Raw genomic sequence first — 23,737 nt, 5'->3', positions numbered from 1 at the left:
CTCTCTCATAACCACAACCAAAATTATGTGTATCGATGCACCTTCAAGCTACGCCAGTGAACACTGTATGCAGTAGATTGAGTATAATCTTTTCTCTGTTATTGGATGCTTTGGAAATTGGGTAGAATTTACTAACCAAAGCTGAACTGGAAACATTTTCTGGGACTGGGGTAGTAAGTCATACTTGCCCATTGGGAGTGGTAATTATTTTCATATTACGTAAAAGTTAGTCATTGATACTATCGCCATATATTTCAATATTTTAAGTAGTATCTCATGCAAATGATACTTTTAACATGCAGAAATGTATTTTGGCAGTATGAGGATCCACTCACTGAACCTATTTATAGAATAATCTTCCACTTTTGATCTGCCTCTGTTTGCTCGTCAATGGGTAGCGTTAACGATGGTTAATTTCTCTTTATCAATACAACGCACTTTCCATGCAGTGCAAATTTGATGCAATTTAGTTGCCTTCTAAATTTTCTTGGAATGCATCGCTCTGCTATCATGGGTTGGATTAAGTCTGGTCAGAACTAAGTCTAGCGTGGCAAAAAAAAGGTTCGTCCCACTTTTTTTAACCATACGGGTGCCACGACGGAGAATATTTCCCGAGTATCTCCCCGACCAGCCCTGGCCATCCACGACCAAGTTCGCGGAGTCACCTGCACAACCAAGTGACCTCTTCCATCGGAAGCGCCATGCCCCGTAATTAGACGCGCCATCAAATTTCGCCCGAGGCCGAGTTTTCCGGTCCTCCCCGTCCTTTTTTTTCTTCCCTCTTGTCCTCCCCACACGACCGCGTCTCCGACCTCAAACCCGCCTCTGTCCCGCCCTCCTGCGCCCCTCGGGTCGTAGCCGCCGTCGCCACCTCGGGCGGAAGGGAGAGGACCTGCGGATCGCCGCACCTCTTCCCGACTCCACTCTTCCGCTCCGTCCACGCCTTCGGCCACCCGCTGGTGTCAGTGTGCGTGTTAAAGAGTATGCCTTCGCTGTGAGTCCCGACCCACTTTGCGTCGGCAAGGACATCACGGGAGCGTGTATGCGAGCGAGTGTGTGCCCTCCCCGCCGTCTTCGAGAGAACGCCTCCGGCTGTCCGAGGAGGGCGTGTGTGTGTGTGTGGCGCCTCGCGAAGGACGGGCGGGGAGAGGGGGGGGGGTGCGGTCGTCCTGGGCCGTCGCGAGGTGGCGCCGTGGGTCGGCGGAAGCGCCACCGGAAGTGCAAGGTCAGGGCAAGAACGGATTTCTATCTCATCTCCCCTCTCCCACAGGAGATGGAAATGTTTACGATCCTCTCGCCTCGTCTCGCGCCATCTGTCCCCTCTTGTGTCTAAGTAAAAAAAACGGAAATAGGCGCCCCAAGACAACGGCGACGTAAAAACTTCCCATTCCGTCCTTGTCGGCGAGTCTCTCGCCAAGTAGGTATCGAGTTCTACGACAATAAATTGTCCGTCGACAGCCGGACGATTTTTTATCGTTCAAAGCGACGAGTTTTCGACATTGGCGGAGAAATGTCTTTGGGAAAATGAAACCTGGTCCACTAAAGGAAAATCTGCATGGGGGGTGGTCAAAATAGGAAGCGGATGGGTGTGGTGCATGTCTAAATCCTTTTGGCCCGTTGGCCTTTCAAGCATCCTTGCATGCTGAGTCGGAACGTGTCGTAAAATAAGATTCCTTGACGTCGCGAGAGGATGATGGCGGGCCCGGGGAAGGGGGTTGGTGCGGGGAGGGAAAGTGCCCACTGAGATGCCGGTGGTGGTGGTGACTTGTCAGGTGGCGCTTGTTTTGTTTCGGGCGGGCGGGACCGGCCGACCGGGAAAGCGTGGGCCAAACTCGCGGCCTCGGAATTCCGCCGGGGAGGGAGGCGGGGGAAGAGCCAAGGCTGCCTCGTTTGTGTAACGGATAGTCGTCTCCCTGGAGCATTGATTCGAGTTTGGCGGTGCAATTGGATTGGATTAGTGTTGAGTAAAGACGGCAGCTGCAATTCGCAGACTGCTTTAATACCTTAATGCTGCCGTGTCAAGCGTTTTCCATTCGCGGGTGGGATGGAGTACCTTTGAGAAGTTCTTTACAGGGCAGAAAAAGAAGTATCATCATAATTCGCAGTCCTCAAAAAGTAGACAAAGGGTCTCAATTGGGAGTGATTGCTATGGCTTGGAGCGGCTAATGGATATAATAGAAGTGTGTTTCGTGAAAAGCGACCGAAAAAGTTTCTCCTCGAATTTCATTAGTTGTAATCGTGGAGTAATTTTGTTTGAAAGTGTTTTGGTACATGAATTATGCTCTTATACTTAGTTTTACTTTGAATTTACATGCCGGAAAACTTATTGCGTCACGGAATTAGGAATTATTAGGCAGTGAACGTGGTTCTTTAACGAGGTCTAAACACAATAGTAATGATGCAGTCATTTTAGGTTCTCGAACGACTTGGGTCGTTTCGCACGATTGGCTTGGTACAAAGAAAAGCATTTCATCGTGACCACGGCCGTAGATGCCCGAGGCGGAATCGAACCGGATTCCTGCTACGGGGAGAGAGGAGCTGCCGGACTTTGAGTGAAACACAGCTGAAACTTCTAATATAATCATTTTTCTAGTTAAATTTACCTTGAGCTCTATAGAAAGATATTCCTGAATGGGCATCCATCATTTTTCCTCCTCCTGACTTCCGCATCGTTCAGTACACCCTCCCGTCTCTTAAATGGGTTCAGCATTACCGCAACTCTCATCAAAACAAATTACTCAATTAGGTTCAATATTTTTGCTCGTTATTTGAAATTATATGAGTATAATTTGTGCTAACGTTATAAACAGTTCGATGAGGATTTCAGTTGATGAAACGTGTGAATCAAATCGGTGAACCATGCCGTGATTGCACTATGATGACTAACGAGAAACTATGAATGAACCAAGTGATCCTTACATCGAATTTAGTGCACTTGAAAACTCTCCGATCTTAAATATTTTGCCAATTTTGGATTAGTTTCTCAAATGGAAGCTGCACACACCCGTGTCTTAAAATCTCTTTTGCTGAAAATAGAACTTCTATGCTGAAGGTGTGAGCCCTTACTACGTCACACAAATAATATATCTTGTCTGTTTATTTATGATTTTATTCATAGGTACTCGAAAAAATTGACCCAAGAGTGTTTTTTCAATTCTTGTTTTGCGGCGCGGTAGCTCAGTTAGTAGGTATTTCGCCTATTGCTCATGGGGTCCATTGGTAATGCTTTTGGACAAATCCATTTAAAGTCCAAGGGGTACGATGTTATACGTATGTTATACCCTAAAAGCATCTACGTGACGGGTGGCATAGGGTGTTAGTATGCACATCAGCCGTTCATGAATGAGCCAACAGAGTGCCAATTATAAAAATGATAAAAATCGCGATAAACTACCATAGATTATCTGATTACGAGCCTGCCATTTTTCATTAACATCTTTTTCGTTCATTATAATTTCATTTCCATTTTTATAAATATAACCTCAAAATTAATCTCAGTGCAAGGGACTTAGTGAAATGCTTTTTATATTTTCATTGCAATATAAAAAGAAACATATAAAATTAAATGTGGATATTTTCGGGACGCGAATCTAGCAGAATTTGATCTCCATGCGGGAGGTTAATCACAAGATGTTATTCCGCGACACTGCAGAATGATTGAGCCTGTTTTGAAATCGAATGTAATTTGTAACTCCAAAGTCCGTTAATAATTGTAATGAGCATGAAACTAAATTTTCAAGGCTGGAATTTGAATAATATCTGGTCCATACTTTGAATAATTGACTGAACTAATGTGGATACGTACCTGAATGAATGGACAGCTCCGAGGTGTGAACGCCGAGTGGTCTCGATATCCTTGTTCGTAATACCTTACCAAGAAACACCAGCAACGTCGTAGCATGACTGCGTTACACCAATTTAATGTAAATGCGCGTACAATTGATATGTAATTGATGAACTGAGTTCCTTGAGAGCGGCGCTATATTAGTAGGAGGGAAAGTGGACCTCGAGCGGTAGTCGGGGATAAAATTATTTAGGCCGTAGGTAAACTATGAATACTCCCCACACTTCATTCTTGACTTTGACTACTCATTTGCTGGTGGCAACGAGAAATGTCTGTTCAGCATTTCCCCTTGTTAAAAGGAAAGAAGGTCGCCCCCATTTTTCATCCAGTGAATTAAACAAGGTGAATAACACAGTTCAAGCCATATCAACTCTCGCAGAAAGTTTATAGAGGCATGGTACTATTTTGAATAGCCTTGTGTCTTGCGATCCTTCACAGGTCAGTGTTTAACGACTAATCAGTTAAATGTTACGGAGCGTTCGATGAGAAATCATTACCCTCGAGTGGCAAAGTCAAATTGCATTATAATGCTCTATGGATTTCAAGGAAAAACTTAATCAGAAAAAAAATCCGTTAAATTTTGGGCAACTAGTGTGAACGCAATGAAGGGAATCGGAAAAAAACTGAATCCCTTCACTTTGGATTAAAAGAGCGGAGATGCATTTAAGAATAAAACATTTTAAGTTCTTAAGACATTGCCTTAAAAGGATCTCATCATCAAGCTTACATGAGTGCAGGCATGGCGATTAGCTTGCTATAAATCTCATGTTTGTCTTTACATGTTCACAGTTAAATGATAAGTAAAGAATCTCATGTAGCTCTGGTATGTTGTTTCGTTTGGAATGTGAAGGAAAAATCCTCTATCTAATCCCACCCAAATCTTTCACCTCGGTCATAATTTGAACGTGGTTATATCCCAACAGCATCCTCGGCTGTAAATGTGGAGAAGACGTACCACATCCAATTTAAGTAATAAATTTGAATCATTTCATCGACGATATTCCCCCTGTAACTTTTTCCATCGCGAAACGAATAGTCTTGTGAAAGTGGAATGCCGAGTAAACAGTTATGCTATCAAACCGCAAGAGTTCATGATTCCCCCAAATCCACTTATGTTGTTATTATTTTATCACTGGATTTTGATCTCGATTCCTAATCTAAAGATATGTGTTGCCAGTGTTGACAAAAGGTATTTTGAAATTTCACTGCTTGAGAATTCTAAAGATGATTTAAATTTTCCCTGAGCCATCGACTTACTGTAGTCAGCATTTTCCCAAGGCTTATATATGCATACACTTGAGACTCGAGTAAACCTTCTCTGCGTTCACTAGCCACTGAATATCAAAGGGTGATACTAATTATTATTATATATTTTATTTAACAGTCTCTCTGCACGCCCTTTTTCAAATAAGAGCATATTTTTGAGTGATTTTATTCCCGATTAGTTCACACCACGATTTTCCCCCAATATTTCTGGATTTCACTTGGTTCAGTGTGTCCATTAATTCCTGCCAATATATTTTAAGGACATCCAGTACTATCTTCATTGAATTCCTTAGAGTGAAATTTTATCTCAACAGTTTGATAGCATTATGCAGACTTGCGTAGTTCCAAAGGTCCTCGGGATACTTCTCCTATTTTGCCAGCTATGCGAAAAGTCGAACGCTTATGACATGACTCGTAATATTCTATTCAAGTATCCAGAAGACATCCATAGACTGACGATCATCGATGGGGGAAGCTTATTGTAAACCCATTAAAACGCTAAGCGATTGGTGTAATGGAAGTGTGGCAATATTTCTAGTAAACGCTGCAACGACAAGGCGTTAGACCAGTTTAATAAAAGACGACGACATGCCTTGCTGTTTTTTCAAGCGGCTTTATTTTTCAGAGGTCGCCTAGTTGGGCTTATGCTCTGTGTCACAATATTTAGTTCCTATATCTTCCTGGAGCACCACCAGCGTCGTTGTATTGCCCTCTTTTTATTTATTTAATTATTTTTTCGTATTGTTTAGGAGTGTAACATTATTTGGTCTCTTATATTTGTCATATTGGTCTATTTTATTTTGTTTGGTGTATGTCATAGCCCCATTAGTGTTTTCTTTTAATTTATCAAAATATATTTTACACTTTGTCAGTAAGAAGTCTGAAAGTTTTTCCATGTTTGTTTTTTTGGTATACCATCTCGTTTTCTTCCCTGGGGGGGAGACCAAAAGCCAGCCTCAGCGTCTTCCTTTCTGTACTATTTAATTTATCCATCAGGGATCTACTGACTAGTCCCATCCACGCAGGTGCTGCGTAGGTCAATACTGGTCTTATTACTGTCGAGTATATTAGTATTTTTATGTCTCTAGGGGTGGCGTTTTGTCTGAGAATCGGTGCCAATTGCGACCTTATAGCGGCCGCCTTATCTCGTATCTGTATAATATGTATTTTGAAGTTCAGTCTGTCATCTATGTCCACTCCTAAATATTTGATGCTTTTACTCCATTCAACAGGTTGTCGTCCAATCCTGATACATTCGCAAGATATTTTAGGTGATCTTGGGTGGGCGAAGAGTATTGCTTTGGTTTTTTTTTGTGTTTATCTGCGATTTCCATTTTCTGTACCAAGATGCGTATTGTGCTCTTTCTTTGACTGAGTTGATATTTTTCCCTTTTACCAGGATTGCGGCATCGTCGGCGTAGAGGGCAGTATACTTCGCCAGTCATTTCTATGTATTGGGAAGTCGGCTGTGTAAATATTAAATAGCAGTGGGCCTAATATGGATCCTTGTGGGACACCAGCTTTGGCAGTTGTACTATCGCTTATTTCTTCGCCCCATTTAACTTTAAATGTCCTTCCGTCTAAGTAATACTTTGTCCAATTTGTCATCCATCTAGGGAAATTCCATGACTCCATCTTTTGAATTAGGCCATCTTGGAATTAGTTTAATAAAAGTCACTCTTTCATTTTGTTTTTATATCATTTTGGTCCACTGGATGACGTTATGCTATTGCATACACTGTCATTTTTGTTTTGCGTAGAGTGGGTTAGGGGTTTCCTTAGTTGGCAATCCATTGGTTCCAGTATTCGAGATTTGACTGTTACTTTATTTTTCGACATAACTAGAAGTGTATATTGTGTTGGGTAATAACTAATCTCTATAAAAAGATGAAATTACATTTTCACTATGTATTTTCATAATTTAATATGGATCAATTATCTCAAATTTCAGATATGCGTACTTTTCTTACTATATTCAACTAACTGCGTGTTTGAAATATAGCCTATAAGCCCAAAAACGTTTCACCTTCTGACGATCCATTCCCCTTAAGTCCTCGCATTAGTGCTAATACCAAATATTTATAATGATATAATTATAGGAGGAAATTAAACACTGTGTATTACACAGTGAGAATGGAAATCAATCACTGAACTAATTACTCCTGTATGGATATCAAACCAAATAGCTTTGTCGATAAGCTAATCCGAGTCCGGAGTCGATTGTCCGTGAGAAAATGATGACCCGCCAAGTTTCAATCAAGCGGCAACAATTATCACACTATTGAATGTGTTACAGTGAAAGAAGATTTGGTATCTTTGTTGCAGTTTAGCAAGTGTGAATGCTATTTGATAATAATTGAATGGAAATTTTATGATCATTATGTTACGGAAGTTTGTGCATTTAAAAAACCATGTTAATGGTCAACGGTATTCAAAGTCGTGATTTTTTTCTCTATTATTCTCTCAATTAATTCTTTGCTTACTTCGCATTCCTGGTGCGGATGCACCCCATTCCACATACCTTGATGGTGCCTTGCGGACATACAAGACCTTGTGCATGTATTTGTTGTGGAACCACCACATTCCACATGTCGTAGTGGTGATTTATGATTACACTACAAGTCGATGTAAGCTGTAACTTCTCTCCTGAGCGAATTCTGCGATTGCAAAATTTTATTCTTCTCTCCCTTTCCCCAGAAATCAAATACCTCTTAAGGGTTAGGAAACAAAGTTTTGCAATTGTTGTAATATTGTCTTTTATAGCCCATTTCAAATATTTTTCACGTGTTTCCAAACGGACCTCATATCACGTTAGTTCATACTAACGTGATATGAGGTTTACATGATGACTCTTACCTACTCCAAAGTCATCTGGATAAAATAAATATGCAGTGAAGGTTTCCTCAAGATCGTTGTCTCAGCGAGGAAGACAAAAAACACAAAGGTTTTGAAAAAGACTATTGGCATAGCGGATATGGTGGAAAATCTTGCAAATTGAAATTATTCTCAAATGATGCTGGTATTATTTTCGATCGGAACGTGAAAAAATATTGCCCTTGATTTCTTCTTTTTATTTATTAAACTCTGGAAACCTCTTGTAAGTAAAAAATCAGATGAATTTTTGAATCTGTAGACCTTTAGAGCTGAGGTGAGGCTATCGAAGGGGGACCGAATGTCATTTTTGGGCACTAAAGTTCGTCCAGCACATTTTCCTGATCATCCGCTCATTTTTGCGTTAACTATCGATGACCGACCACCGACTACGGTAATTGTGTTAATGTGAAATAAGAAGATTGACCTCCCGCGGCTATCCACTTCTTCTCATTTGCTTCCTAATTCCTTTCAAATCCTAAAAAATCGCGTCTTTTTACATTGTCTGCTCCACTTGTAATCAATATTGGTATTGAATGTATCCGGTGCGTTAAAATGAATGGTCGCTTAGCACCACCTCAAAACCCACTATTCTTAAAATGCCGTATTTCACTACCTGATCTGCAACTACGTGGATGGAAGATTGCACAGTTATGGATGCCTCATAGTTTATTGATACAAATAATTTAAATAAATTGAAACATCCTAAAGTACCTCCTGTAATTTTGTCCTTATATCTGCTGGAGATTGATTAACATCCGAGATTTCTACTTCATTATTTCAATGACGTAGATTCTTAATTTATTGTCACCCACTGTCTGAAAGTTGGTGCTTTTGCGATCTGCAAGGTGTATCCGACTCCTCAGTAGTTCTTTCCATTTACTAGCGCTTTACTTTGTGTTAAAGGAGCAGGATTTTTCATTCATATGATTAAACATTCCAATTCAGAGGTATTCACTAAGCGTCATCCTTTGCATTCGGTTACCCTCGAGTTTGTTACATATTATTCAGAATATTATTTTTATGTTGGCGGAAGACTACCGGAAACATTAGCATATAATGGACCCGCATGGTCATATATGCAGATACTTGATATGATTGCTGCGGGCTTGCAGCCTTAATTGGATAGTTAACCTCGTGTGTGTTATAGGTAATCATTTTCGTCAGGGTAAGAAATGAGGATCGAAGGAAACAGAAGTCGGCCTTCTTGAACTGAATCACCGATTCCTACAAGGTCCACTGAGGTTGATTTCCACGCATGGCTCTTTTTATGTAGGTTCATCTATGCATCGCATCCCAATGCGTAGATTTCCGAGAACTTGAATGAACCTTCCGCATTCCCAAGAAAATATTCTCCGTGCTTCTCGGAAAATTGTTGTCCCTCTGTTCAGTTTGCATTGTGTGTGTGTATGTGCATCGATTGCATTCTCGGCAAATATTTTCGCATGCCTCCTGGCAGTAAGCAATCCCTTTTTAAATTCTCAGAAATATAGCCCGAAATTTCTACTCCCATTCTTTATCTTTAAGGGTTACAATCTAAAAGTCAAGATGAACGAGATGAAATTTGAAGTGTACATTTACTACTTTTTGAGTGTTTTTTTCTCCATCCAGAATTAAACAGAAATCAGTTCGACGAAGTGTTAATGGCCAAACGTCGATGTAATTTGAGAGCATAGCGTGCGTCCTTTTCAAATGATTTTTATGTGAAATCGTCCATTTTAATGTCAATGAAAATTATTTTGGCCAATTAGCCGCCCAGAATTAAGCCGTACATGCCATTTTTTTTACCAATTTGGCAATCATTTTCCAAAGCGTGACTTCGCTAACTCGAACGATTGATTGTGGAATGTTATGACACCGAGAGGAAAAAAGGGAATGTTGTCGTCCATGGCAATTAGCGCTTACGGGGGTAGGGGGATGATCTTAGGAGGGAGAAGGGGGACGAAGCTCTGCGTCGGTCTCTGGATGTTGCATCGCCGTTTCGTTCCACGGGAGAGGGTGGGAGGTAGAAAGGGCGACTCGCATCCCCCCCCGCCCCCGAGAGTGCACCGCCTCCGTCCGCCTTCCCTTTGCAACGGCCCTCGCCGCCACCAACCCATCCCGTACGTCATCGCTCGCTGTCGTTGCGTGATCAAGGTCACCGTGACCGCGTTATAATTACCCCCCGGCCATATCTCTTAGCTCACGACTCCTCTTCTTTCTTCAGTTTCGCTTAGGTGAATTTATTTTTGCGCTGTTTTGTTTATTTATATAGATTCCCCTCCCCACACATCGACCACTCCCCATTCAATCCTTTTTTCGCTGCGAAATTCATTTTTCGGCCCATTTTATAAGGTAACGCCTGCTTCTTTCCCCTTGCCACGACTTCTCTTTGGGATATCGTCTCGTGCCCCTGAGGGTGTACCATTCACTGATATTCGTTGTCATCTGCCTTCACGTGGTGTCACTGTTACATATATTCATGAATTACTTTCGCCCTCGTCATTTGTTATCCGTTACGTTTTAATTGGTATGATTTGTTTTGTTTGTCATTTGTCCAATTTAATTGGCGTGATGCTGTTTTTGGATTAAATAAATGAAAATCTTTATTTCGAGTGACAATATGGAAACAAATTGGATTAATTGTATTTCATAAATTAATTTTTGTGCTTGGAGGAGCACCTCATTAACCTCTTTGTACAAGATCAAAAGTCAATCCTGCTATTGGAAAGCTCTGACGAGCACTGTCAGTGGCGTGAACCCTAAATATCTGTAGATTATGAATTATGTCACAATATGGCTCAAGCTCTCCGCCTTGCCACTTCGTATATATGAATGTTTACTTGAAGTATTGATTTCATTAAGAAATATTTTCTACATTGAGAGCAAGCAGTTTTACTCTCTTAACTCGCAAAGTTATCAGTGTGCGTTAAGTAGGCTCAAGAACGAACTCTAAAATTTGTTTTTTCTCCTCCTTTGAATTTTGGAGTGGGTACTGATACATCTACTGGGCCCCTTACCAAATCCATTTGAATTTAATGGTGCTTATTGCTATCCTTGCATGGAAACTTTTAATTAAAAATAATACAATGTTGTAGCCATAAATTGGCCTTATGTTCAAAATGCTTAATTGGTGGAATCTCAAATTTAGCGAATTTTACTGGCATTGCATGGTAATTCTAACGGAGATGACCATGGGAGCAAGTTGTCGTCATGCTAAGCTATGGTGTAAACTATTGATGGACAAATCTTTCCACATGATTAAGAGTTTTGATTTTTTCAAAAGTGTTTTGGTTTTCGTATTATAGCGGTAGTTTCACTATTAACTTCAAAAATCATAGGAACTTGATGATACTCCTGTGACAGTCACTCAGTCATCCAAATGACTAGTTGTGCTGAGAAAGCGAAAAAGTAAAAATTTGGTCATAAACGAGGGTGACCAAAGGTGTAAGCTGCCTCACTAATTATTAAAATTTATCGCTATATATATGTATCTCAGATCTGGTAGAAAGCTGATACCCGTGAAAAGATGACCGGCGTTGACGAAGCAAATGATTTCTCTTTGATGGGAGTAGCTCTATTGTACTCATACTACATAGTGGTTACAAATGTGTTTCAAGGACGATATTCTCTTGGTTCTTTCCACTGTTAATTCACTTTCATTGCTCTAAAATGGAATGCATACTCTCTAAAGTGAATGGATTACTTAGACTGATAGATTGGGGAAGGATCAGATTAGAAAGTTGACTGTAAAATAGGGAAGAAAAACAGATTTAGATGGTATCAACAAACTAGTTGGCCCATAGATTTCATGGGAAATTTTGCGGCCAAAAGAGTCTTGGGAACTCTTCATTTAGACTAGTGAAAGGCGAATCTCTGAAGGACAATGCCGCAAGATGTGTGCGAAAACAATATTGCACCCTCCTCCTTGAAACTGAAAATTGTTCGCCCCCTCCTAAAGAGTAAACGATTGGAAACTGTCCATGAATGGGATGACTATCGTTTCTAAAGTAGCTAGTTCCATCCATGTATTTCCATTTCCACGAATTGCTTGCCAAGCACATTATAAATAAGCGTGCACCAAGTCGGGTTAACCCGAGGCATCGTGCTCACTCGCTGTCGCCGCCGACGAAGGCCCAAAGGTCGCTGCAGGCAAACCCGGAGCAGGATTATGCAATCCTTCCCCGGGTTGGCAGGCGTCCTTACAAAGCCTAAGTAAAGAGTCTCATGTTGTATTGATCATGCGCGAATCAACAGTTTTGTTGTTGCTCCCGCTTGTTGTTTGCAACAAGTAATTTGTTACAAGTCTACACGCACGCGCATTGTAATTATTTTAAAATCAAGGATATTTTATAAAGCCTTTGTCATCATTACATTTAATGAGTGATCTACCTTTTTCCATTTGAAAATGCGTTTCCTTCCATGACATTTAATGCTATCTAACTTTTTACGAATTTGTGTGTCATATACGATTCACACTTAAGTTCTTAATTTTTTGTATTTACCATTTGTTCCTGCGAAGTTCCTAACAGAATTTCTTGGTTTACGTCCATCCAACGGAGTATCCATAGGAATAAAAGTACGGTGTAATCATTCAAAATCCTATTTCACTAAATTGCAATTATTTCAAAAGAAACGTTTGACGATATACTTGCAAGTTTGTCTAATATTTTTTACGAAAGATAACTTTAAATTAAATATATAAGATTTCCACGGAACTTATTATCTGAATAGTGTGATTTTCTTTAAAATCATTCATATCTCTGATTCGTAGATTACTAATCCACACAGTTCATGAAATCATTTCTTTTTGTTGAATTACATTTCTTTGGAAGTCGTTGAAGGTAGAAAACTGCTCTCTTGTAGGCTCTAGCTCGAGATATAAAGCCTCAGTCACCGATTATTCATCCTAGTTTGTCTATTTACCCATGTGACTTGAATAAGAATTTGCATAGGCTAGGCATATAAAAAATGACCAAATTGACTGGATGGTATACCTGCGGAAATATTTAAGATTATATTTTTCCCACGAACAATTAGGGATCAGAACAACGTCGCCCGACTGCGCCAGGGTCATTCATATTCGGGTCAAAATTAGTCTGGTATGTATTCACCCCCAGCCACACATCCTAGCGGTGGCTTGCAGGGTACTAAAATATCAACTACTAATCTATTGGATTGATGAGGTGTTTTTTTCACGTGAAATTGTCAGGAGAATTTTGTTCAATATTCGTTTGAAAATTTATTAAATATTTATCACAATGTAATTAAAACGCAAACTGCTTGGCAATGAGTAGGGAGAGTGAGCAGCTACATAATTGACAAGGATTAATGCAAGTTCTATCTAACCCCTATCTTTTAAAGATGTATTTGCTTATCCGTAATAGTTCAGCATTTTAGTGAATCCAGAATTACTTCCAAAAAATCCAGTTTCATTAAAAACTCCGTCTTATGAGGAAAAAATAAAGTTAAATTATTGAAAGCTAAAATTATTGGATAGCGCTTTCAGTTAGATTGGACGATTCATTCACATCACCTTCACGGGATTGAACGCTGTCCATGACCGTGAAAGTTGTTTTTATATTCTTTCAAAGGATACGCATTTTATTTCCAAGCATTCTGTTACATTGTAAAAAGTACACACACGCATAGCACACACGCACGAAATAACAAAAAAATCACCCCTTTTTCATAAACATTGACTTTTGTAGTCTCGCGAGCATTAAATTCCGCATGATGAAAACACGCGTTGTTAGTTGAATTAAAGGGAAAGTGAATTTTTCCACTCCTCCGAGTGTTTTTCTCCCTCGTGGTGCGGCCGCAGGGAAGGAAAGGCGGCGATTGTCGAATGGAAAAAAACAAAAGAGCTCTCTGGGAGAGAGGGAAGAGGACTCTGGCAAAGGGGTGGTAAGAGCAATTGATGTGAAAGTGGATGCTCAGAAAGACTAGTAATTTCAAGTATTCTCACAGTACCTGGAAACTAAATTTCCACATTTGATCCAACAAAAAATCCTCATTGAATTTAGTCTCAGGCGTAGCTTTAACGAATGCCTTCAATATATTGAAATGAAAGAAGTAACTTTGTGATTTCACACAAACTTCGACATTGAACGTCATCAGGGGCCACGACGACGTTCAACGTCGAAATATAGGCCGTGTTTTAATAAAGTTTGTTTGAAAATTACACTTTCCTTAGTTAGAGCTTCCTTATTTTCCACCTGGACTGATGTTTAACAGATTAATGTCATGGACTATAATGGATCACCGAGATTTGATTTGGGGTGGCTAGTGTGGCTTCCCACCCAGAGGGCTCGTGCTAGAGACGGCAGATCTTTGTCAATGGTATCCCGATCCCTACTTGAGGTGATTTGTGGAGAGCACTTTGAGTGAGGACGCCGTCCGTCAGATGAGACGTTCAGCTGCTGACCCCTGGGTGCCTTTTGATAAGAGTCGGCTAATGCCGACACCGGGTTTCGCTCCACCCTTCCCATCCATCCCTAATGGCGTAAATAACCTCAGCTGTGTCGGTCACCCTCCTTCCCAAGTCGACTTCTAAATTTGATTTGTATATTGATGAGTGTTTTAATATTAAATGGTAAAATGAAGCGTAAAACAGCAAATTATGGGAACATTTAATAAAAATAATAATAAAGTGGTGTTTTCTAATATTTTGATGGAAACCCTGAATGGGACTGCGTGGAAATGCGACAGTTACTTAACTATTCTTTCATATGTATGAATGTTCATATTAATGAAATAGGTTTAGGGGTTGCCTCTAATAACCGTACCTTCAATTGAATATACACCTGGTGCCGGTATGGGGTCATGCACGGGAAAAGTGTGCGCGAGCGCGCAATGCTATCTTTAATTTGTTCACCAAGTTCTCTCAAAAAATTACCAGAACATGCACCCTTGAAGTAATAACGATTTGTTTCACCTACAGTCGATAGATGCCGCGAGCAAAGGTGCGAGCGGTGCGTGTCTCGTTTTACTAAGCCGAACAAAATATTCTGGGAGCATTGCGAATCATTCGCATAAAAAAGTTAATTCAATGCTCGCAAATGGTACTGAGGAAACTTCCCCAGATCGAGAGAGAGAGAGTGCGAGTTGTCACACAAGTATTGCACAATCTGTGGCACGAATTCTCTGGGCTGGATTAAACCTATTGAGATGATCTTAGCCTTGCGATTTTACATGATGCATCCAGAAAAGAATACAACCAATGTAGTACATTGGCAGGCCCGTCGTACCGATGGATGCAAGAATTCGATTTTCCCTCATCCATTTCATGAACAGAGCAAGACAAAAGATGACTACGGTAATTCCGTAAAACGTATCTCCTCCCAATGATCGCTCTTCTTTTTAAAGGCTGCTGCCCCTTGCCCTCTGCTCTATTCCCTCAAGATGCCTTGGGACACAAGCGTAGATTCCAACTAATTAAGAACTCATTTTCTCCTTGCAGATGGCGTATTGGGTTCAGTGGTGCTCACGATGCCGGATGGGAGCGCGAAGGATGCTAGCCCAGTGGCAAACGGCGGCGAGGGCGGCGGCGGCAGCGGAGGGTGCGGGCGAGGCGCCCGCTGGCTGTCTTCCAGGGTGCGCCGGGGCCTCACCAAGAAAATGCTCTTGAGGAGGATCCCTATCCTATCGTGGCTGCCCACTTACACGCCCCGCGCGGCCGTCTCGGATCTCGTAGCTGGAATCACGGTCGGCCTCACCGCCATCCCGCAGGCCATCGCCTATTCCAACGTCGCCGGCCTTCCGCCCCAGGTGAGAGGCAGTGGTTTAATCATAGGGTACGCGCTCCAGTTTTTCAATGGTTGCAGCAGTGTCATCCACCCATCTGGTCTAAAGACGGAGCAATAATATCTTTCCCGAAGCTGATGTGGGTATCGTGGGTAGGAAGAAAGAAGAGTGGGAAAGGGAAAGGAGAAAAAAGAATAAGAATAAATAGGATATGCAGAATATTACTTTCAATATACCCATGTACATATATGAGCCCCATGTGATTTGTTTGGGATTCATGTGCTGTTGTTGTCAACCAAAGCAATGTTAAGTATGCATTATTAAGTGAAGTAAACACATGTGTTGTGCGCAATATTCAAATGATTAATATATACGAGATGAGGTTCAGGAGTTGGGGTGAAATGGTGGTGATGATACTCACATGAACTGAATTATTTATCATCTGTGCCATTGTTTCACTGAGTGTCACTTTTAGAAACTGAGGTGTCTTTTACTTATCAAACAAAAAACTTCATGCAAAATAAAAGTGATACAAGTAATTTTTTCTATCAGTTTCCAGTAATTCGTTTATAAGAAATTTCAAGTACCCATTAGATGAAACTTCATATTAATCATTAACACATATGGTCACTTATGGATTACTAATTAACTTTTATGCTTTCCAGAATTTTTTCTATATATTTCGGTGGGCTGCATAAAGTTAACTAGTACCTATTTTTTCTGCATTTCAAGTAATATTAATGAAGTATTATTTACTCAAAACTTGTCATGGTAGTTTGCCAAGTATTTTAGTTTACTAAAGAAAAGTGGATTGATATAAAGTGATTGCATTTTTTGTCATAAACCATTTAAATGGGCTAAATGGACTATAGCTACGGCTGATGATACAGAAGTAGGTTGAGTGCTTTGGTTACTACTTGGAGCAAACATATTGCTATCTTAAGTGTTTAAGCAAAAAAAATTTGAAATTATTACTGTCATAGACTCAATTTTGTCATGCACATTATTTGACTGAAATACCTTCATCTTTACTTTGCAGTATGGACTTTATTCAGCATTCATGGGATGCTTTGTTTATGCTGTATTCGGAAGTGTTCGAGTGAGTGCCATAGGACCAACAGCAATTGCATCTATTTTAACCAGAGAGAATTTGATTGGCCTCAGTCCAGAGTTTGCAGTACTGCTTACTTTCCTGAGTGGTTGTGTGGAACTGCTCATGGGAATCTTACAGTTAGGTAAGTTACCGTCATCTGAGATATCTATAATATCTTTAATGGAAGCCTTTTTATGCAGCCATGTTATATTGAATCAACTGTTTCTGTTTGCTCCAAAATTTTAGGATATTACCATTTACTTTGAAAAGAGTGCAACAGATTCAGCCGGTCAACTCTTATGAAATCTCTTTTAGAAAGTCGGAACGAACAGTCATAGTGCTCATTGCTTTTTTTCAGGCTGCTGATTAGATTTTATGAATGTAAATTAGTCTGTGTTTTCAATTCTTGGCTATAAAAAACTTAATTTTAAAGGAAAACAAATATCATAAAGCCATAGCTATACATAAATGTATAAAATATAATGAATGATATATTACGCATATAAATATAAAAAGCCATATATATAGAGCTAATTAGCCGTAAAAAATGTCTTGTCCCTTGATGTCCCTGAAATGGACAAAATATCACATTTTTAGCAAAATAATACTCATTATTAAACAAAGAGCCGCCTTCTAATTTATTGTGGTGTAAGTTTCCTATAAATTTATGCTTTTCAGTAGTACAGCATTAACTTTGTAATTTTCAAAATGAAATGATGGAAGTTATATTGTCTGATGAATCTCAATATTTAGGTGTATCCTGGTTGTTTCACATGATGTCACATATAGCAAAATTGTGGCAAGGGAATGGGGATGCATCATTATGTTGTGGAAATAGTATTTGTTTTAAATGTATAGTTTAAGGTGCTTATTATACTTCCTTGTTCTCCAGTGTAATTTTACCTCAATTTAATATATTTTATATCTCTCCTATTTCAGGTTTCTTGATTGATTTTATTTCGGGACCAGTTTCTGTCGGATTCACATCTGCAGCTGCAATCATTATTGCTACAACCCAAATGAAGGACATTCTGGGGCTTGATATTTCAGGCTCCAAGTTTCTTGATGTGTGGGAGCATTTATTTGAACACATATCTGAAACCAAACTATGGGACACGTTACTAGGTGTTACATGCATGGCTATATTACTTTTACTCCGGGTAAGTTTTCATAATACACATAAGAACTACCGACTATGTTTAGCTTCATCTTATTGACTTAAAATAATGTATTCTCCTTTTGGCTATGTATCTCAAAAATATTCATGATAAATACTGTGCATAATATGCATTGATTAGTAAAGTTGTTATCTGGGTTTATTTAACTTTGACTTTTAGAATTAATAATTATGAACTATGTTAAATGAGCCTGGTAATATTTGAAACTATTCAGATTAGCCACTTATTAGAAACAAGAGGTGATTAATTTTGACTAAGTTATCTGGTACATCCATGAGATAAATAAGTGTTTTGATTGATAGATCCTGAGTGGAAAGCATATCATATATAAAATTGTTCGTCCAATATAATGAATCAAAATAGCAATATCATATGATATAGGTTATTTATATTATTGAATATTATTTCATTAGTGTAAACTTTAATTAAACTTCATAATAATTTATATATTAATTTTAATTTAAATTTTCAGAAAGTCAAAGACATTCCCATTGGGCCAACAGACTCAAAAGAACGAACATCATTTCAGCGTATAACTAGCCAAGTACTTTGGTTGGTTTCAACCTCAAGGAATATTATTGTGGTTGTTGTTTCAGCTGTGGCTGCATATGAGTTTGAATTGCATGGAACAAGGCCTTTTGCCCTAACAGGTGTGTAACAAATGTGTAGCCAAGTTATTCATTAACCCCTGATGATAATTCGGCAATGTCCTGGAAAGCCTAGTGTCATACCTCTGTTGAAGCATTTGAAATTATTTGACACCTTTATTATAGCCAATTCAATATTATGAAATGAATGTGTCTTTTAAGCAAGTGAGTTTTTAATTTTCAAAAAATTGTATTTAGAATATTTTTTTCATTTGATTACAAACATTGTGGAACCTTGAAGTTTCAATCATTTGACAAAGTTTATTTGGATTGCATTTGTGTATCTTGGCAGGAGAATCGGCTTTATGGCTTTGTTGGTAAAATCAAATGCGAGGATTAGCTTAAATGAATATTGCATATAATCATGTATAGGTCGACCTTCATCTACAGAATTTCAATGAAAAAAATGAGTCATTCTATGCACAAGACAGGTATTTTAGTAATTAAAAAAGGGTGGAATTTTTTGTACAATTTGAACTTCTACAAGTTACCTCATACTGAATTTTGTTTACATTCAAGTATGGTAAACTATTTATGCCTATTATTCTTAAAATCAGCTCTTTTTACTAGCTCTGGCACCATTTATCACTGTCTTCATACTATCTCAAAACTGAGCATGATTCAGGCATGTTCTGTGGCTGATTCATTTGTATGCCTTTTGTTTTTTTTTAAGTTTATGATCTGAGGTATGTGAGGCATGTAATTGTGTAAAAGATCCTTTTTTATGTCAATTACTATGACACCAGAGAAAATGTGGTAAAAAGTTTTCCTGAATTACTCCATTTTACTCTTTATTTTGCCTGTGGTTCCAAATAATGTTAAAATATTATCAATTTTTTAAAATTGTATCCAATTATAGCAATTACTGAAATAGCTCTAAGATGTTGAAATATAAATAGAAGTTAAAAGTTGACAAGATTAAATAAGGTTTGTAAATTTTGACGAAAAATTGTCTGTTTTCAGGATTTGTCAAGCCAGGCCTACCACCATTCCAGCCTCCCCCATTTTCTGCACAGATAAAAAATGAAACCTACAACTTCCTGGACATGGTTTCATCTCTTGGCTCTGCTATATTAGTCGTTCCATTGTTGGCAATACTTGAAAATGTAGCATTAGCCAAGGCATTTTCTGATGGACAGTCACGCTTAGATGCAACTCAAGAAATGTTGGCTATTGGGGCATCAAATGTCTTGTCATCTTTTGTTTCTGCCATTCCAATATCAGGAGCTCTCTCACGGGGTGCTGTCAACCATTCCAGTGGTGTGGCTACTCCTTTTGGTGGAGTCTATACTGGTAAGACCCATAATTTCATGTAATTAAAAAATATAATTTTTAATAAAATTCCTAAAAGTACATGACTTTGAGAATTCATTAAAAGTTTTGCTTGTGCAATACTAAAAGATTTAGCAATTCAATAAGATCCATCAATTTTAGTATAATAGTTTTTTAATCTCGTAACAGAACTTTTGAATTAAGGTTTCATAGACAATGGATTTGGAAAGAATGGTACACGCTAGAAGGGTATTTATTTATTTTTGAGTGTGCATTGAAAAAATGCATGCAAAATAAAAAAAATTGGCATGTGCTCCAGTATGTCCCAAAATATAAAAGGGAATATAATTTGGAAAAATAAAATTCTTAGAAAAACATTTCTGAGAATTATTGGTTAATTTTTTATGTGAAAAGCATCAGCAAAATGTTAAATTATAATTATACTCATTAATACCATAGTTAATCACCATAATTAATATCAAATTAGAATCTATTTTTCACTGATTTCTCCTTTTTTGTTACCTGTTGAGTAAACAATTGGCTGCTAACTGGAGTACCCATTGCTGAAAGTTATATGATACTATTAGATATCCAAGCCCTCTAAGCAAAATTTTAGTTACTCCTGGGATGGAAAGTGGTACTGGCTCTCCTACCATCAATGGGTGATATTTATGAACATGCCACCGGGCATTGTCGAGTTTTAGAGAGCCAGAGATCTATACATTATATCATTGCTAATACTTTCATATTCATAATTAACACTAAATAATACTGGGTAAAATTGTTCATATGAGCAGATTGGTGAATGAGTGAATACCTTACATGAAACAATGACACACTTCCTAAAATGATGAAACCTGCATTAATCCCTGCTTATATTCCTTCTTAAAATATTATTTCTCTTTGACATAATATTTTTATTCCTTTTTTACATTTCCAAAAAGCTATTACATTCTTAATTTCAATTTTGGTTAAATATCTGCAGTATTTTTAATAATTCTAATAATTTAATTTCAGGTATTATTGTGATCCTTGCTCTACATCTCTTCACTCCGTACTTCGCATATATTCCAAAAGCTTCTTTGGCAGCTGTGATAATAGCTGCTGTAGTTTTCATGGTTGAGTTCCATGTTGTCAAGCCCATCTGGAAAACAAAAAGTAGGTTTAAACATAATTGATTTAATATTAATTTATAATAAAAGGCAATCAAAGTCAAAGGCCACTGTATTTGGCTAATGAATTCAGTTGTATGTATATCAATTTTGGTCCTTGATCTTTTAATTCATCCATTACATAAAATCAATCTTGAAAGTATTCCAACATATAAAGTATATTTTCCATTTAACTTGTTGGATGACCATCTATCCCATTATTGTTAAATTTTAATCTAAATGAGTGCCATAGATACTATGGAGAGACCTACCAGTAAAAAACATTTCTAACCATTTCATATTTTTATTTGCAGAGATTGACCTGATTCCAGCTGTGGCTACATTTTTCTCATGTCTCTTTATAAGATTGGAATTGGGAATAGTTATTGGTATAGGACTGAATGTTCTATTTCTATTATATGGTTCTGCTAGGCCCACAGTCAAAGTGGAAAAGTCAGTGGTAAGTTGTTCCTCTTCTTGTAAACACATTTTTAATCAGTTAAAATAATTCAGCTGTTTTTTCATTCATTTAGATCCTGCACACTCATGATCTAAATTTCATTCATGTTTTAATTTCAGAGTGCATCAGGTTTTGAATACCTTCTTGTCACGCCAGACCGAAGTCTTGTATTTCCATCTGTGGAATATGTTCGTAATTTAGTTACTAAGGCGGGAGTAAAACTAGGCTCCAGCTCCATTCCTGTTGTCATCGACAGTCGTCATATTCAGGGAGTTGACTTCACTGCTGCCAAGGTAAATTTCAAATACTGTCCCCAAACTTCCTGTGTTTGGAAAGAAATAATTTTGTGCCATACATGCTACTACTAACCAAAAAGAGAACAATGGCATGAAATGTTTTAATGTGGTGTGACAAATATTTTCACTGTAATTTAGAATAAGTAAGCAAAGCATGGCAATATTGATCTATTTTTTAATTATGTATTATGAAGCTATTTTGAAGTGAAAAGTTCTTCAACCAAGACCTGTGATCATCAGGGGGCAAAATTCTGTGGAATTAATTTGGCCTTCCATATCCATATACAACCTTTTAGTCTAATATTTTGATGTTCATGTATCTTGAGTGTTTTTGATCTTGAGGTCTCGTATGTCATGAGAGGCTTCTGTTTTTGAGCACCAAGCTCCCATTTTATCTTGAAAAAATTAATGAAGAGAGGAAGATCTTATTCCAAAGTTATGTGACATTTGCATGAATATTAGATACTTAAAAATGAAGACTAGCAATTTTAAATGTGCTTTAATTTTTATTTTCTAATAATTATGTATAAATTAACATTTCAGTTGGGAATAGAGTTATAGAGTGAGACATTCAATGTGTTGCAATATATTTATGCACTGTTTTTATCTTTTTAGGGGATAAAGTCATTGATAGAAGATTTTGAAAACCGGAGTCAACCAATATTATTTTATAATTTGAAGCCCAGCATAGTAGAAATATTCCAGGAATTGCAGACTAAAGACTTTAAATATTGTCACAATGAGAATGAGTTGAATGACTTGTTAAGACGTAAGTTTATTCAATAAGTTAACTGTGCTTTTGGAATCATGTGCAGCATACATTGGAATATTCATGTAATTTTTTGTTCCCATTACTAATTTCCATCCATTCTTCTTCTTACAGAGTATTCAAATAAAATGCCTCTTAGTCATCGACCTGACATTGCAATTCGATATTGAAGAGATTTGGTACCTCCCAGATCCACTTTGGAGATACTAGAATGACATTATATTTATCAATTGCTGATATTTTAAGTGTTTTTGAAAATGTGGTGCCTACCTCAATGAGTGTTAAGTTTGAATAGTGAGTTTAACTGGTGAGAATGAAGCAACATGACTTCTGTGCATGCAAAGACCTAAGCCACAGAAAAAACTCTGCAGGACAGAATTATGGTAATGCATGCACTGAAGAAAACAGTTTGTTATTGCTCTGAATATTTTGCCAGTCTTATTTTTTAATTGTATTATACAATTTTAAAGTGTGTGTGAATAATTTTATAAATACTTGTGATTTTTAAATATTTGCAGTATTTTTCCATGAGATTTAAAACTGATAATTTGTTTACCAAGATACGTATATATTAATCTTAATGTTCTTTCATATGGAGAGATTTATCATGATTTTAGCCTTTGGGCATGTGTGCCTGAAAATGGCAGTTTGGATATGGTTGTGCAGGATTGTAGTATCTACAACTTGACCTGCCAGTTGCTACACCCACATTATTTGGTGGGTTCCAATAATTGTTATTTTTCATTAGTGTTAATGTTTTGTAGTACAAATTTGATGCAGTTAATGGTTTTCTACATTGAGTCTCCTCAATGAACTTTGTGAAGTGCTCTGTACCAAAAATATTTAAATGATTTTGTGAGAGATGAATAACAATTTGTCCATGTTTTGATTAAAAAATCTCTGAAATAGCATATCATAAAAATGATTTGTAAGTTTTTCATTATGTGGTTGAACCTCTAATTTTATAAAAATCAATTCCGGAATCCATCACTTGCTACAAACCATTCCTAAACAAAATTTTTTGTTTAGATTTTTAGATGTAGAAAATTCTTTTAAACCCCCTGAAGAATTAAATTTTGATTTTAACAATGTTTTTAAAAAATATGCAACTATTATAACTGCCAATTAGTAGATATTTAAAGAGTATTTATAATAATTTTGATAT

At 37.9% G+C, this 23,737-nt stretch overlaps 1 protein-coding gene across 2 annotated transcripts in view; it reads left to right on the top strand.

Annotated features, from left to right (window-relative positions):
• Positions 1–23,483, top strand: part of LOC139690393 (sodium-independent sulfate anion transporter-like) — a 55,909-nt gene extending 32,426 nt beyond the window's left edge. For both annotated transcript variants that reach the window (XM_071587826.1, XM_071587825.1), the window contains exons 2-11: positions 15,423–15,730; positions 16,746–16,941; positions 17,739–17,959; positions 18,450–18,627; positions 19,588–19,917; positions 20,914–21,054; positions 21,362–21,507; positions 21,627–21,800; positions 22,419–22,572; positions 22,687–23,483. In XM_071587826.1, the coding sequence (XP_071443927.1) occupies positions 15,452–15,730; positions 16,746–16,941; positions 17,739–17,959; positions 18,450–18,627; positions 19,588–19,917; positions 20,914–21,054; positions 21,362–21,507; positions 21,627–21,800; positions 22,419–22,572; positions 22,687–22,742 (1,875 nt within the window). In that variant the 5' untranslated portion in view covers positions 15,423–15,451 and the 3' untranslated portion in view covers positions 22,743–23,483. The remainder of the gene's footprint in view (positions 1–15,422; positions 15,731–16,745; positions 16,942–17,738; positions 17,960–18,449; positions 18,628–19,587; positions 19,918–20,913; positions 21,055–21,361; positions 21,508–21,626; positions 21,801–22,418; positions 22,573–22,686) is intronic.
• Positions 23,484–23,737: the final 254 nt, after the last annotated feature.

Source organism: Hetaerina americana, unplaced genomic scaffold, assembly GCF_022747635.1.
Source record: "Hetaerina americana unplaced genomic scaffold, ioHetAmer1.1.p SCAF_3, whole genome shotgun sequence".
Classification (NCBI taxonomy): Eukaryota; Metazoa; Arthropoda; class Insecta; order Odonata; family Calopterygidae; genus Hetaerina; species Hetaerina americana.
This window is presented reverse-complemented; position numbering and strand designations above follow the sequence as displayed.